The sequence below is a fragment of the Micropterus salmoides genome, unplaced genomic scaffold (genome assembly GCF_014851395.1).
Source record: "Micropterus salmoides isolate LMB-PRFRI ecotype aquatic unplaced genomic scaffold, ASM1485139v1 Ms_hic_scaffold_11, whole genome shotgun sequence".
In the NCBI taxonomy this organism is placed as follows: Eukaryota; Metazoa; Chordata; class Actinopteri; order Centrarchiformes; family Centrarchidae; genus Micropterus; species Micropterus salmoides.
The window spans coordinates 36,598,519-36,615,468 of NW_024040152.1; the positions used below are offsets into that span (position 1 = coordinate 36,598,519).

The following is a 16,950-nucleotide window of genomic DNA, read 5'->3' on the forward strand; positions in this document are numbered from 1 at the left end:
TGCATTTGTCTGCCATCTTGTGGTCAAAAAGATGTCTAGTGGGGAGTTGACGTACACACACTTAATTGTAGCTTATAACACAGACTACATGTGTTGACAATGTGTCCTATACATTTATTATGAATGCTTATTGTGACTCTTTGAGACTATCAGCAATGGATCTGACAGCCCACTTTCACTACAGTAACGTTACTTACAATATCGCTGTCATCCTCGGTAATCAGGCATGCAGAGGTGCAGTGTTCGCACACTTCTCAGTCTTCATATCCACAAGACTGGGACACAGTAATCGAATAAGCTGCACACAGTTATCATTCTGCTGCCTCCACTTCAGGTGTTGGGGGATTGACCTGCATGTAGTCGGCTGCATATTCACAACCTGAATGTAGCAACGCGTCGACAAACTCCCTGAACCAGCCGGGAGAATGTGGCTTCTTGAGGACTGCACTAACGAGGACATCCGCAGCCGCTGGGTTACCGTCGTTCCTCGCTTTCTGTCTGATCTGTTCCTTTTGCTCGTTTTCGATAGAATGCATATAATCCAGAACCTGCTCCACTTTAATATGCTCCTTCAGCCTCGGCCTAAAGTCTTCAATGAGACGCTCTTTAACATCATCGTCATCAGATGCCATTATGACCCACCAAACCGATAACACCGATCAAAGCGCTGTGAGGAAGGATGGCTTCATGAAATACAACTGGCTGCGGAACGATGATTCACTTCATCAAGAAAAATGAAACTCTTTCAGTTTCGTTTCTCCAAAAATCACAAGAATTAATTTGGCCACTAGATGTCAGTATGGAACATAGAAGGTGGGCCTACAAACATCTTAACTGTATATGACTTAAACACAAAGCCAAATGTTTCAAAAATTCTAACGGTGATAATGACTATTGTTAGTACTCAGCTTCTCAATGTATTTTTCTCCGTATCAATATCATAATATTATAAATTTCTTTTAGGAACTTTATCTAAAGGTACGTTAGGCCACTATCCCCCTACTTTTATCTGAGTAAAATTTTCAGTGCAGGTATTTTTTGATTGTGGTTTTCACTAGCATCTTAATCTTCCTGTGTCCACTCTAGTAACTGCAGGCCTAGTTCTGTTTTTCCTTTTGAAACAATCAAGAATTATTTGCCAGTCAATTCTAAACACAATAAGTATAAATATATTACACATAGCCTAATTTACATCCCCTTTCCTTCACACGATATCCTACATTATTCTCTTAATTCATAGTACAGTGTAGTTTTATTCTAGTAGTGTGGTGGTGGTGATTTTGTGAGGTTAGCAGATCATCATATAATAATCCCTGGCATTTCATTGTATGTTCATCCTGAGCCCCCTGGATAAGTCATGTCATTATGTCTCTCTTATTCCGGATATACTGTAGAAGTAAAAACAGTATTTTCATTGTAAATACACCCACAATATGGACAAAAAAAAGGGAAATCCAGTGAAACAACTGTAAGTGTGTTTTCATTTATTGCTCCCACACCTTCAAAACAAACATTATGTACTACTGTTTTGCTAAAGAGTTTCTCATATAATTTACTCAGTTAAAAAAAATAAAATTTCCTGGCAATTCGATGTATTTATTTTTTAACAATTGTCTAACAACATTTTAACTTTACTGTACATTGCCAACAAAAACAGTACAGGGAAACGAAATGATCCGTTGATGTTATGGTTAGTTTTACATGAAGATGCGGACTTAGCATTTGGATTGGTTGTATAGGCACAAGACCCTCTCTGGGGCCTGTTTATGCGCAAGTACTAATTTCCATGTGTTCCCCCAATCCCTCTTCCCATCCCTCTCCCCTAATACACCCTCTACGTGCATCCTAAAAGAGACAAGTATCCTGACATCATTTTATATTGTAATGTGCTACTTTGGGCTCATAAGAAGTGCAAAACAGTAAATATATAGATATAAAACACATGCACTGCCTTGTAGAAATACCTACATCATACTTGTTTGTCTGGGATAAGCAGAATACTCTTAAATCTGCATGTTATGATGTCTGCCCAGACAAGCATGTATGGTGTGTTCTGTTGGCGTAACTTTGCACAGTAGGTGCATGTCAGTGACTGCAGTAATAATGCACATTGTTTAGAGAAGAAAACTACAGTATTCTTGATACTGTATGTATATTGCAGTGCAAATGTCCATAACCCCTGAGTCACACTTCAGAGAAGACAGGCATACAACTAAGGATAAGGAAAACTGTTCTCACACCTTTGTGATAATGCTGTATTACACTAATAGCTGCAGAAAACAGTTTGTATAGTTTGTTCATAATGTAGTTTGTCTGTATATGTACAGTATCGCACACAGGCTTTAGACTCACACAGGCTGTAACAGCAATGACCAAATTCATCAGTGACTGTTGAAGGTGTGTCATACAAGAACTTCTGTCCCAGCGGAGGAAATTCACCATACGTGTTTCCACCTATGGCCTTGTCAATACCTCAGAGTCAGGTGCAAATCAAAGATGTCAGCAACTGGAGGAAGAATGGCAGTGTCATAATTTTCCTGTTGTAACAAAGTCCCCTCCTCGTGCTCAAGGTATTCATGAATGTATGATCGCAATGAGGACACAAAGCAGCACAGGGTCCTGGTTTGACTCATATTCTTGCTACCAAGTTTCAGGTTGCATGTGCAAACTGTCTGGACAACAAGTCTTTGTCCACCAGCTGCCAGACTACCTTGGTGACAGCATAGGGCCAGCCAGCATTTACAGTCTTTAGTTGCAGGCTCCATCTCTACTTGTTTCACTGACTGGAGTATAGGAAGCAGAGTGATCTATTGTGTTGGCCTGTCTCTGGGCCAGTGAGTAGTACAGTAGCCGCTCTCTGTTGATACTCAGCTACTCGAAGAGATGATAGCTGTTTCACAATTTGCAAATCCTATCAGTCGATGGACAGGAAATCTCCTGGCAGTTTATCCTGGAACCCCAGAAACTTTGTTATGTAGAGTGGGTTGTCCTATGTCTGTGGCTTTTTACTGCCCCATTCCCTTGCTTTCTGCACAAGAGTACTGGTAGGGAAGTATTGGTAGCTTCCAATTGTCACCTTGCCCACGAGGTGACTTACTTTTGTCTTTCTCTTGGCCTGTGCTCAGTACTTAGAAGACAACAACACACACAGGTACGTTACCTGGGGATATTGAGGAGCAGTTAGCCTGAGTCATACTGTGCATGCAAATTCCCGGCCATTGTCCATCTGCTGCACAGTTTTGGTGAGCTGTGGTGGCTATGGTCTTAGTGTTTGGGAGCCAGTCTTATCCCAGCTCTGCAGCTGACACCAGGAAGAAACCCACGTGAGATGCCTGGATTGCTGGACATTAGGACCCGCATAGCGTGAGGTAGGTCAGTCGGCAAGTAATGATGGAGGGAGGGACACATCTCCCTGATGGTCAAGGTTGTCAGGCCTTTTTCTCTGGGTCTCCGAATGAAGTTGTGAATGTAGTTACACTGGTGCACTGGTGCTTGTGTGACAGTGAAATGTACTGAGACCCGATTTACAAAAGAGTTTGACAGTGGTTTTCATTATGGCTGTCTCTAGCCTTGTGGCCCACTCAGTCCAGCCCTGGTTGACCAATTGTGTTGTTGCAACCGAGTCGTGAGAAGGGGTACAGAGCCCATTAAAGCCCATTAGAGTACAAAGCCTGGGTGAAACCAAAAGTTAGGTGATGTATTGCTAACTCAAGTTCTATCATACGGTTTTATTTAATCAGCGTTTCTGTCGATTAAGTAGAATTTAGTTAAGAAGCTGTAGTTTTAATGAATTAGGATATGCTGTCTTCCTATATGGCCACCCTCCGTGTGGTTGAATAGGTTCATCCTGATTGGTTGGGAGTGAATTTGTAAAAAAAGTGTCCATTAGAGGGCTTCTGTGTTGACAGAACTGCTGTTATAATATTTTACCATTGTTATTACACTGATAACCTCAGGAAACAGTTTGTTAACACACTGTTAATTGCAGCGAACAGTATTTCATCCACATGCATAATGAAATAAACATCTTACTTCTATTATCAAGCCATTGCAAATTAACAATACAGATGTCTGTGCCAGCATGCTGATAAAAAAAGCTGCTACTTAGTAATTACAGCATTACAACCCAGATATTAGAACACCGTGCAGCTGGAAGGTTTATGGCCTTGGAAACTCTGGGTCTGAGACAGGTCTGTGGAGTCCAGTAGTGTTGAGGTTGGTGTCAGAAGGGGCTGGGGAGGAAGAGGAGGAGGAAGTGGAAGAGGTTTCAGTTGGAAGAAGCATCAATGCAGACTGTTGATGCCCTGCGGTCTGCTGCTGTTGTTGCTGTTGCTGTGGCTCTGTATGTCTTTGTACAAGCAACGATGTAAGGCTGTCCTCGATGGGTGCATTCATATTGGACAAGCTCGACAGAGAGTCTTTGGATTCCTGAATGGCCCTGGCCAGTGTGAGGTTAGGGACCTAACAAGGAGAGTGGCAGAAGATGCACAACTTAGTTGGCCGCACTGGGGTAAATGGACCTGTATTCACTTCAAAACTTAATTTGGTGTATTTATCTGACATTTTGTATTCATTCAATATTATTTGTTATTTGAACTTGGTAACCTGTTTTAAGTAAAATCAGTTTTTGTAATATTAAAACTAATAAAAATGCATCTGTGCCTAAAGCATGCAACTTGTTTAAGCCTGTATTGACTCCCATATGGGTGAGGTATATGTCATCCAGACTATTCAGATGGGGACAGTGGCTCAGATTCTTTCCTGTGATTATACAGACTGTTCTGACAAACACTGTGGCAGACAAAACCAATCAATCAAAACATTCAGTGTTAACAGTGTGAAGCAGGTGGGAGCAAAGCATTATGAAACAGTGGCTTGCTGGATTATAGACTACCTCATTGTCTCCTTGAACATCACTGATGACTTGGTGAGAATGTAATTGGAGACCGCAGAAGCCAGCTGATGCTTGACTTCAGTGTTCCGCTAGAAATAATGCAATGCTTCACAAAAAACTCATAAAACCCTCCTTACTTGAGTTCCTGGATGGCTGAAGAAATGGCTTGCAGTCAGAGCAACTGGCTGAACCTTCATGGCAGGTCTGTGATAGTCTGGGCTGGCAGTCACAGTGCTGTAGGCTGGAGGTCCCAGTGTCGGCTGTCTTTGCAGCAGCTGCAGGATGGTGTGAATATCTGACATCAGCTGAGACTCCAGCCTCAAATAGAACAGGAAAAAAAGAGTAAGAAAGACACACATGCAGATAAGAGGTGGGGACTGCCTGAGACTGATCACATAATGGCTGAAAACATACTCAGTTGTACTTCACTGAGCACTAGATGGAGCCTGTGCTCCTCAGTGGACAAATTAAGAGATGATGAAGGCCTGGAAACAAATTCTGCCAGAGTAGTAGACGAAAGACGCTGCACCTGGTAGAAGTGATAATTAGCTTTATGTGGGAGGTGTGAATTCAGCGTTTACTGTGGTTTACTGTGTTTAATCTAATTATGAGTAGATTTCACCCAAGCTCTATATTTAGGGCATCAGGCAAAATGGGGTAAGGGGAAATAACCTTTTAATTACCCATATTCCTTCTAATATACATAGACATTATCAAAAGTCTTATGCTCCTGGTTTACTGTGCTGCTCTATTGTAGTGAGGCAGCATTTGTTTACTGGGATATGACTGATGAGGGATTAAGTAAAAGCAGCAGCACAGTAAACATTCATTACAGGTGCAGCAAACTGAATTTCTCTTGACTATTTATATGGCTTTGTTAAAGAGAATGCTAAACCTAATTGTTCCCCCCGTTACATCTTTTTCAGACTAGTTAAAGCCACAAAAACACAAAATTACAGAAAAGTGCTGCTCATCCTGCAGCCAGATATCATTAGGGAAAAAAGGTCAGGTAGAGTGCAGTGATTAAAATGTCTTATATGTGCTAGATAAAACGAGCCAGCCCGGTATTTCAGATACCTCCAGCTAAAAATACCACCTGCTGTTCATTCGTGTCTATTTTAGGTGGCCTGCTGGCTGCAGGTGTGTTGTTAAAACTACGGCCAATATGGCTCTCCACTAAAGATAATTATGAGATTAAACTGCTATGTATTCATTCTGGAAAGGTAGTGTGCTTGCATATTTACAGTATTGTTTAAATCACAGTGAGTTTATCTTGTTTATCTAATCTGTCATCACTTTTACATTCTAGTGTTCTACTCGGCAAAACCGTACAAACATTTTATACCAATCCATTCTCAAGTTTGATATGTCCTGGTTCTACAGTGGTACATCCTGCTTCCAGTAGATCCAGCCACCCACTCCGGCTCCGACAACACCTTCTGCCAGCTTCTGCCTTCCTCCACCTACTCATGTACAGTACATTGGCAAGTGAATGACACATTGCCAGTGATCGCAGTGACAGTCTAGCTTTACTTTTAGCAGTGTGGGAGGTGACAACTTTAAGAAATAAAGCCCTTCGTAATCATTAATTCACCAACTAAAAATGTAATGGTAGGACAAGTAATAAGAACAATCACTATTTTATTATACTACTTCCACAGAATACAACCAAACTGGATTCCTCTAAAAACACAGACTTAAAGCCACTATGAGTAAAATGTGAACATTTGTGACTTTGGTGCACACAGTAGTAGTTAGGGTGACCAGAGGACAATAGGTGGTATTCAGGACAGAGGAGTTGGGGGTGGTCGTGGCCTCCATTACTTTCAGTGGCATCGAAGAATAAACCATAACATGTGAAAACAAAACTCAATGCTAAAATTTGTCCTGTCTGTCATTAGGAAAAACAAAAACATAATGACTGTGAGTATGTAACAGTGTATAAATCATGATCATTTACATACAATTTATTTAATTTAATAATTTCATCAATGTGGTGCCTGTCAAAATGTCTACGCAACACACGTGTCAGATCTCTCCTCTGTGGCTGCCTGCAGCTACACTTCCCCTGTCCTTGTGACTGTAACTTCCACTGTCTTCATCTATACTAGAAAACAAAAAGGGGAAAAGAGCAAGCACGTTAATTTGTGGCTTTAACAACACTGTTTAAACAAAGTGCAGACACACTGCAGTCCCTGCTGTAGCCTAGGAATCACACAATGATTTTTATTTTAGAATTTAATGTTTTATTATACTACAGTCAAAACTCATGTTTAGTTAAATTTTCGGCACAGTCAGGACAGGAATCTGGACAACTGCTCGTAATTTGGGAATATCAAAAATTTTTCGGGATGTCTGGTCACCAGCTGCTGTAATGTCAATCCTCAGCAGTAATAGTGTTTTTGTTTGTACCTCAAATTCAGATTTGGGATAGCCATTTTGTATAAAATAAGTGGACAATGAGGGAACCATATATTTATATTTAATTTAACCCCATAACATACAGCCCCCCTTAAAGGGGCTTCAGCACATAAAACCTTTTTTTTTATCCATATGTTTGTGTTGGAGTAAGTATTGTGCTTAAGCCAGGCGTTTTTTGGTGTTAGCGGACTCCACGAAAGCGTGCATGAACGTCACAGCCTACGTAAGCCAATGGATTTTGCGGAGAAGCAGACCCAATTTCTTCACATAGGAAGCAGCATATAGTATATGCCATCATACAGTACATTCCATTATTAAAACCGAAAGCAAACTGAACTGTGTCCAAGCACAACAGACCCCAGCAGAAGCGCATGACTCCTTGGGGTGGGGCGTAGCTGTCCCCAGGGCATGTGGTCTCGGGGCTTTCTTTTTTCTCCCCAAACCCCCCTCCCCGTTCTCCTGCAGGTACTGTCCTTTCTCTGTGATGTTTGTGCCTCCCACCCCCATTTCTGCCCCCCTGTCCGGCCTGGTGACAAAATAATACACAAGTAATAATAAATAATAAAGACGACAAAGTACTAAATTAAAACTCATTTGTTGAAGCACAATCTGTCTGGCACAACAGGGTATTCAGCTCCTCATACTGCTCCTCATAGGCTCCTCCTGTAATTTACAAGACATATATACAAAATCCAGGTGTATCGTGTATACCCAAGTCTAGGGCTGGGCAATAAAACAATAATGTGTTATGTGGAGTTTAAAGCTTAATGAGGAAAAAACGAGTCAAAGTTTCAGCTCATTTCCCACCAGTAGGCTACTATGTCATATTAACAGTAGTGGAATAATCATTTAGATCATTTACTTAAATGAAATAGAAATACAATAATGTACAAATACTGTAAGTGTAAATGTAAATAAAATGCCCAAAGTAAAAGTACTTGCAATGAAATGGCCCCTGTGTTAAATAATTACTATGTTATTGTATTATTATTACTGATGTATTTATGTGTAAACAGGCGGCTCTTCTTTATCCATTTTAGTTACAATTATCCTGATGAAGATGAAATCTATTATTATTTGATACAGGTCCGGTGAACTGTTGCACTATGCCCTAACAGCAAAGTACAGTGGGTACGGAAAGTATTCAGACCCCTTTAAATTTTTCACTCTTTGTTTCATTACAGCCATTTTCCAAAAATCAAAAAAGTTCATTTTATTTCTCAGTAATGTACACTCAGCACCCCATCTTGACAGAAAAAAACAGAAATGGAGAAATTTTTGCAAATTTATTAAAAAAGAAAAACTGAAATATCACATGGTCATAAGTATTCAGACCCTTTGCCGTGACACTCATATTTAACTCAGGTGCTGTCTATTTATTCTGATCATCCTTGAGATGGTTCTACACCTTCATTTGAGTCCAGCTGTGTTTGATTATACTGATTGGACTTGATTAGGAAAGCCACACACCTGTCTATATAAGACCTTACAGCTCACAGTGCATGTCAGAGCAAATGAGAATCATGAGGTCAAAGGAACTGCCTGAAGAGCTCAGAGACAGAATTGTGGCAAGGCACAGATCTGGCCAAGGTTACAAAAAAATTTCTGCTGCACTTAAGGTTCCTAAGAGCACAGTGGCCTCCATAATCCTCAAATGGAAGACGTTTGGGACGACCAGAACCCTTCCTAGAGCTGGCCGTCCGGCCAAACTGAGCTATCGGGGGAGAAGAGCCTTGGTGAGAGAGGTAAAGAAGAACCCAAAGGTCACTGTGGCTGAGCTCCAGAGATGCAGTCGGGAGATGGGAGAAAGTTGTAGTAAGTCAACCATCACTGCAGCAATCCACCAGTGGGGCTTTATGGCAGAGTGGCCCGACGGAAGCCTCTCCTCAGTGCAAGACACATGAAAGCCCGCATGGAGTTTGCTAAAAAACACCTGAAGGACTCCAAGATGGTGATAAATAAGATCCTCTGGTCTGATGAGACCAAGATAGAACTTTTTGGCCTTAATTCTAAGCGGTATGTGTGGAGAAAACCAGGCACTGCTCATCACCTGTCCAATACAGTCTCAACAGTGAAGCACGGTGGTGGCAGCATCATGCTGTGGGGGTGTTTTTCAGCTGCAGGACAGGACGACTGGTTGCAATCGAGGGAAAGATGAATGCGGCCAAGTACAGGGATATCCTGGACGAAAACCTTTTCCAGAGTGCTCTGGACCTCAGACTGGGCCGAAGGTTTACCTTCCAACAAGACAATGACCCTAAGCACACCGCTAAAATAACGAAGGAGTGGCTTCACAACAACTCCGTGGCTGTTCTTGAATGGCCCAGCCAGAGCCCTGACTTAAACCCAATTGAGCATCTCTGGAGAGACCTGAAAATGGCTGTCCACCAACGTTTACCATCCAACCTGACAGAACTGGAGAGGATCTGCAAGGAGGAATGGCAGAGGATACCCAAATCCAGATGTGAAAAACTTGTTGCATCTTTCCCAAAACGACTCATGGCTGTATTAGATCAAAAGGGTGCTTCTGCTAAATACTGAGCAAAGGGTCTGAATACTTATGACCATGTGATATTTCAGTTTTTCTTTTTTAATAAATTTGCAAAAATTTCTCCATTTCTGTTTTTTTCTGTCAAGATGGGGTGCTGAGTGTACATTACTGAGAAATAAAATGAACTTTTTTGATTTTGAGAAAATGGCTGCAATGAAACGAAGAGTGAAAAATTTAAAGGGGTCTGAATACTTTCCGTACCCACTGTATAGCGAGTGGGCTTCAGTGGGCTTCACATTCTGGGGTAATTCATAATTCATGATGGTTAAATGAGGATCAACCACCATCTGTATGCTGACTGTAAAAACATTTACCTGTTTAAGTGCTGCTGAAGCTGACCTAAGCGTTGTTCCACCTCTCCATACGTGATTTCGCTGGCAGAATTATCTTCCTCCCTCAGGTCCTGGAACTGTGCTGACTCATCCAGGAAGTCCGTAGGCTTCTTACAGGCCCATTATCACAGCACAGATCTGTAGAGCCAAACCAACACTCATACTTTACATCCTCACATGTGGGTCAGAACAACATCATCATTGAATAACCCCCCCCCCCCCCCCCCCCCCCACACACACACACACTAAAATAGAATGTAATTAATATAAGGTATCATGTTGTAATTTATCAAGCCCTTGTACAGGGAGTATTGTTGATGCAATGTTTTTCAGGAGCAAACTAACCCTGTTATCTCTGCTGGGCACCTGCTAGTATTCAGCTTGCAGTCCAGTGATATGTGCTGAGCCTCTTTTGTGATTTTAAACACAGAGATGGTTAGTTCTGTGATTACACTATCTGGTGCAGCAGTCCGGGCAGGTGGCTTTGAACTACCATTATGAGCCGGACAGATATGAGGATCCTTGTTGGATGTTGTGTGTGTTTACCATGGATGGCACTTACCTTTGCCCTCATGTGACCTTATTTTCTGTATCCTTCCAGCAGTAGAGATTAACAAGAGCTAATTTTTCTCCATGTGCCAAACTGTCTTTTGAACTAAATGTCTTTTCAGTCTTGGGATGTGCTATGCGCATACAGAATTCTGCAATTTCTATATCAGGTTACTGTAATCATTTTAGATCTCTGATTCTCCTCAGACAAATGTGAACTTTCGACTTCTGAATGAGGCTGCAAATCAATATCAAGAATACTGGTTTAGTAAGAGACACTATTAATTATTGTATGTCTGTAAAAGCTTGGCCCCGTTATACAGGTGTGAATATTGGACACCTGAATCTCCCACAACAACCTCAGAAATTGCAGTGTTTTTGAGAGTTGAATCACACCTCTCTTACAAGCGCATGCCTGCGTTATAGTTGTGTCTCTATTGTATAAAATAGGACAGTGGATTGGCTGTTGCTGTTATGGACAAGTGTGGACACAAAAGCATGAGCAGTGGTGAAATAAGAAGCTATGCATGGCAATGGTCATGCAATAAAACTGCCTCTGTGAATCTTGTAATATTCGCTTTTCTTGACTATGTACAATAATTGGAAAATGATCATATTAAGCTATCAGTGTGATTGCATGTTTCCTCTTCTCCCTAATTTGGAATGGCTAATGTCCCAGTACTCTGGTACTTGTCACTCCAAAGACTGTCTTGGCAATATGTTGAAAGTGCAGCCTTCTCATTCATTTCAATAAGACCGCTGCGTTGGCTAATCAAATATTTGCTAGCTCACTTTCCTGGTTGAGTACTTACTCTATCATTTAAATTCATTGTTGAGACGGGTATAAATAATTGTCACTGTTATAACTGTCCAGAATTGTGAAATCCTGCCTCAGAGTATTATAAGCTCCTGTGCAGTGTTTTGACGTAAGATAAGCCTTTAAACACACAGATATATTACTCAAACCAGCATTGGAAGCCTGGGAATATCTCAACCCCTTTCATGTTCACAGAAACATCTAACAGACGTTCCTACTGTAAATACAAAGGACATGATTCCCCACTCCCAGTGCTGCTAATTATGTTGCTCTATACTGCATAGGAACCCCTTACAACACAAACTTTTTGTCAAAACAATAACCATTATGTTCACATAACACTAATAATTCATCAGTGAAACCAGGGTGCGATTTGTGTAAAAAACTGGATTGATCGGAAAGTTTAAAAAGTTTTTCCCTTTTATTATAAAAAAAATAAATAGCCAATGTAACATTACATCGCGATGCAGAGTTGAAGTGAAAACGCAGAAAAGACAGATGCATGCTGTATTTAACTCTGAAGTGCAGTGATTGGGTAAGGGGAGAGAGACTGATTTAAAAACCGTCACTTTCAAGAGTGTCGTTAAGTGAGACCCTGTAGCTGTGTGTTTGAGCATGTTCACTGATGTTACAGAGAAACTGGGCAGCTTGTCATCAGAAAAACAGATCATCAGATTTTGATGTGTCTTGCAGCTTCAATATTATCGGCTGCCTTCCCCTCGACAGAGACAGGCAGCTACATTTAAATACATAGTATTTAAAAATAATATTAACCCTAACAAAACTACGGATTGATCCCAAACGTGTGTTTTGTTATCAGTTGTATCACTAGTGAAGTAGCACTGATCACTCTGAGGGGGGGATAAATTTTCTCCCCACCAGAAAGGGGGAAATCTCACGCATCCCCCCTGGCAAATCGCACCCTGAGTTAAAACTAAATTACCTTCTAAAGATTGTCTTCTCTCCAAGCTGTCTCTGACAATAAGATTTGAGTCCTGGACGGCGGCACTGGGTGGAGAGGGACCCAGGACTTCTGAACATCTTTTTAGGCACGAGTTAGACTCCCTCTCCCTCCCCAAGTCTTTAACCACTTCCTTGTTTCCACCTGTAGAATGGCAATGAACAGGTGTTAAAGGAATAACACTGTACTGTATTCCGTATGGAATACGTGTTCTCAGGGAGCTTCCACTCAACAAATTTGCAACCACAAATCAAGCTAAAAGAGGCTCTACTGGACCTGTGCAGATTAGTTTCTACTTACCTTCAGATAGATCTGGTGTGAAGGATATCCTTCTTTTAATGCTCTTAGTGCCATCGCCATCTGAATCACAGCCTTGGGAACTTGAGGGCTGCAACAATGTGAGCATTGGAATCTATTCATTAATGCATTTAGTGGTCAATATTTATTAAATTTGAATTGCTAGAATGTTAATAAAATCTAATTTAATTTTAAGTATCATTGTTAAAAGTCCATAGTCATGACAATGTGAATACTTGTTAAACACCATCAATTTAACATATAGGTCCCATAACACCAGCGTAATGTCATCTACCTTTGCAGACTCATCTCTAAGGTTGAAGGTAAGCTCCAGGTTGTTGAAGAAGCAGTCAGCGAACTCTGGGTACATGTCTAACACCTCCAGGAGGTCTTCTCTCTGAATGGTGCTCAGGTCACAGTAACTTAGAGCTCGAACATCAGCATTGGACTTTCCAGGCTTGGCCAACACATGGATCATTTCTCCAAAGATGTCATTTTTTCCTGGTATCAACACACACAGAGACAAAACATCTTCTTGTAAGGTTCACTGGGATAGGGAAGTCTTAGCTTTAGTTGCTTCTACAAGAAGTCCTGCTCATTACAGAGATTCATTTGTGTCATGTTTTCTATAGGGACTTATCTCGCTATTCCTCAGGCTCTCTCACTAAAGTGCACCCAGCATGTTTGTTTTTGCGGATAATAAAAATCTAACAGCCCTCCCTCTCTGTGTGGATGATCTCCCAAGGCCTGTGCATCAGTTGTTTTTCCATCTTTGATCCATTATTTACGCTGAGGAATAACTCCTAACTTGAAGCAACTTTGATGTGGAGGGAAAGGAGGGTTTGATTGTGATTGACACACTTACTTCAAAGAAGAAATTTGTGTTGATAATGGCTATCACATAATGAATCCAGTTCGTCAGCAAACGTCTAGGTAGTAATTAAATCTAACTTGGGCTTAGTTTCGAAACTGGGGAATAAAAGAGTTTCCTCTGCTAAAATGAGTGTCCATTTTGCAGAGGGCTGGAGGTTTGGTTTAAAGGCCATGATGAAAAATCCCTTTGTTGGTCCCGGGGTTCACTAAATGCCAACACTGTAAGCAGGGGTTCAGGAGAAAGAGATATGATATGTTGGCTGCCAGTGTGCCTTTCACAGCATGCAAATGGACACCTTTCTACCACAGAGTACAGCCTTACACAGAGTGGTGTATTTCTCCCCCACATACAGCTCTCAGCACAAGGATTTAGATAGTCATTAGCCTGGATGGCGGTGTAAGAGACAAATTCACTCACTAGTGGAACAATGCTAGCAGCCTTGTTGGACTCAATATCATTACAAGAGGAAAAATGCTTTAGCCCTATCGGCTGACTGCTACCTTTTTAGAGGCTGGGGCAGTTTCGTAGGTGATAACATGCTAAGAAACATACAGCTTCTCACAAACAAATTGGAGCAAAATGGTGCTGATGGAGCATTATGTTTGAATCAAATATATACGGGTTGATATATGGGATCAGTGACTTTTCCTATGTGTTTGTTAATAATAGGTTTTGTGTGATGCAGCAGCTTTTGCTAAGCTTAAACCCCATTCTGTCAGGTGCAGCTTTGGAGAGCATTCATCTTAGGAATAATCGCAAGTTTAATCCGGGCCTGGCCTGTAGCACCTGGCTGTGGTTCACCAGAAAAAAGATAAATATTCATTAATCTTACAAGAAGATGAGTATTCAGTATCAGTATAATTACTATGGCAAAATATTGTTTAAAATTTCGAGCAATCGTTTTAGACAGTTTAGTCTTTTATTGTCCTTTTTTTATAATCACTGTTTTGCAGTTTTAACTCATTTCCCTGTGCTGTCAGAAAGTGACAGCTATTTCACCGTGTTCTGTGAAATTGCCAAATAGCATTTCATTTCATGGAGCCACTTAATAGAAATGTCAGAGTCTCAAACCTGCCACATGAACAGCCCTATTGCCCAGAGGACAAAAAAATGGGTGACGGCAGGCACACCTTGCCATTCTTGTCAAAATGTGTGAACACGATGTGGTTTAGCTGCCGTGTGACTTGAAAATTATTCACATTTTAACAGTTAATTCTTTGATATGCACACAAGTCATGCTGAGCTTCATTGTAAGTATTACTGTGTTAAAATAAATGTGCCCATAGGGATGCCTGCCTATCCTTTCCTCAGCTTTGACAGCTCTGAGCAGCATCTCCACATATTTGAAAATATCAACATTCTGGGCAGAGTGGGAGGTTAATGCCATCAATAATTCAAATATTTCAATCAATCAGAACAAACTACATAATTAATACACTTCACAAAAAATCAAAGGTGGAAACCCATGTGCAACCAAAGGCACATTCTGTAATTTTCTGACATCCTAGAAAGCATACTTTCATTTTTGTGCAAAAAGTGAACGTGGTAATTTCAAATCAATTCTTCCAATAAAACCCATGTGCTTTGAATACACATATTGATATATTAGCGTGACCTTTTTGTACACACTTCCTCTTTGACTATAAACAAAAAGCAAAGTCATATATTTGCTCATGCAAACTCACAAAACACTGAGGTCAGACTACAATTGAACCACCCTTCCCTTTATAAGAGCAGAACCAAAAGCAGCAGCATACATGTTATGTCTTTGTCTCAACGGATTTGATGCTGATATTCAACACACAAGCTGCTGAGAGATCTTCTATACAACAGGGAGATGACTTTTACAGTTTTTACACCTCTTGTGATAGGTGGCATACAATAGAAACTGCTACCTCATCCATGATACTGATGATGACACAGGCAAACAAAAAAATATCTTGGCTCAAAGAAGATAAAAAACACTCATCCACCAATAACAATTTCAGCTTTCATAGAACATACATAACAGTGTCTCATTGCAGTCATTTAGCACCCACTCTCTAGGCTACCCATTATTATACTTCCCATAATCAACAAGGGATTGTATTTACCGAGGATGGCTACCACAATGTCATCTTTCAGGATCTCAATAGAGCCGCGGGACAGAAAGTAGAGAGCGGTGAGCACATCACCACTGTGGACCAGAGTGTCTCCAGGAGGAGCATGAGTGGTTTTGAAGTGCATGGCCAAGGCCCTCAGGCAGCCTTTGGTGGCTCCTTGGAACGCTTTGCAGTTGGTAAGTAGATTCTTGTTGAGGTGAAGGCAGATATCCGCCTGCAGGCACTCAGGAAAACCTTTTAACACCTGTGATGCAGAGAAAATCCGTGAGTAAAATGCACAAAATATTCGTTTGAAATCCTCAAAGAGACGCATTTAGAATTGGTCTGCGGCCCAGGGGAAGCTGTGAGCAGCAAATGTGTTGAGATGAATGCACTTTTATTAAAAGAAACTGTAATTAAGGTTGACAATTGCACAGAGATGAGGATATGGGATGAAAACAATGTTTTATAGAGTCATAGACCCATTAACTACAGTCGGTTGCATATACATCGTAGGAAAAAGATCAAATGCAATATGGCAGACACTATGATGTTTCCAAATTAACACGCATTCCTATGAATTATATTAAGATGTAACAATTGCTTATTTTGTAGGATTTCCATAACAAATCTTAACTTGGATTAATGTACACGAAGCCTGCTCAGTTTTGGCTTTGTCTCTTTCTTTTCTTGAACTGGTAACACATAATATCGGACTTATCTGACCATTAACCACATTTAATAATCACAACTTTTATGCTTTACCCTGCTCCTTTATAGTGTTTATCATATATTACATGGTTACAACATTCTATGATTAAACGATTACTGCAAATTAAAACAAGAATGTGGATCCATAAATCCCAGCGTTGGATGAGAAGCTAATTTATGGGAATGTAATGCTTGAATTAATAAGTACACATTTAATCTTGCGTTAAATGCCAAAACATTTGTTGGGAAAATGAGAGAGAGATTCTACCATACTCCATAAAATTACGTGGTAATGAAACATAATCGTGCATCTTGCACCGTTAAAATCTAAATAGTATAATTAATTAAATATTAATTATCTTTGCTTTAAGATATGTAACGATGTCATGACAATGAGATGGATTCACAAAGAGATCATGCATAAGTGATGGAAATGTGACTACTGACACTGTCTGGATGATG

At 40.6% G+C, this 16,950-nt stretch overlaps 1 protein-coding gene across 1 annotated transcript; it reads right to left on the reverse strand.

Annotated features, from left to right (window-relative positions):
• Positions 1 to 3,542: 3,542 nt before the first annotated feature.
• LOC119898371 (potassium voltage-gated channel subfamily H member 7-like) lies at positions 3,543 to 16,111 on the reverse strand. The gene is made up of 7 exons (XM_038712580.1): positions 15,790 to 16,111; positions 13,118 to 13,323; positions 12,826 to 12,913; positions 12,464 to 12,669; positions 10,181 to 10,308; positions 5,032 to 5,212; positions 3,543 to 4,461 (listed from the first exon to the last, which is right to left on the reverse strand). The coding sequence occupies exons 1-7, from the start codon at positions 16,109 to 16,111 to the stop codon at positions 4,159 to 4,161; spliced, it is 1,434 nt and encodes a 477-aa protein (XP_038568508.1). The 3' UTR covers positions 3,543 to 4,158.
• Positions 16,112 to 16,950: the final 839 nt, after the last annotated feature.

Coding starts and splice junctions, on each gene's coding strand:
- LOC119898371 (XM_038712580.1), bottom strand. CDS start 16,111: ATGCGTCTCTTTGAGGATTTCAAACGAATATTTTGTGCATTTTACTCA. Junction 12,914..13,117: donor TTAGAGATGAGTCTGCAAAG/GTAGATGACATT, acceptor ACATTGTTGCAG/CCCTCAAGTTCCCAAGGCTG. Junction 4,462..5,031: donor TCAGCCATCCAGGAACTCAA/GTAAGGAGGGTT, acceptor TCTCCTTGTTAG/GTCCCTAACCTCACACTGGC.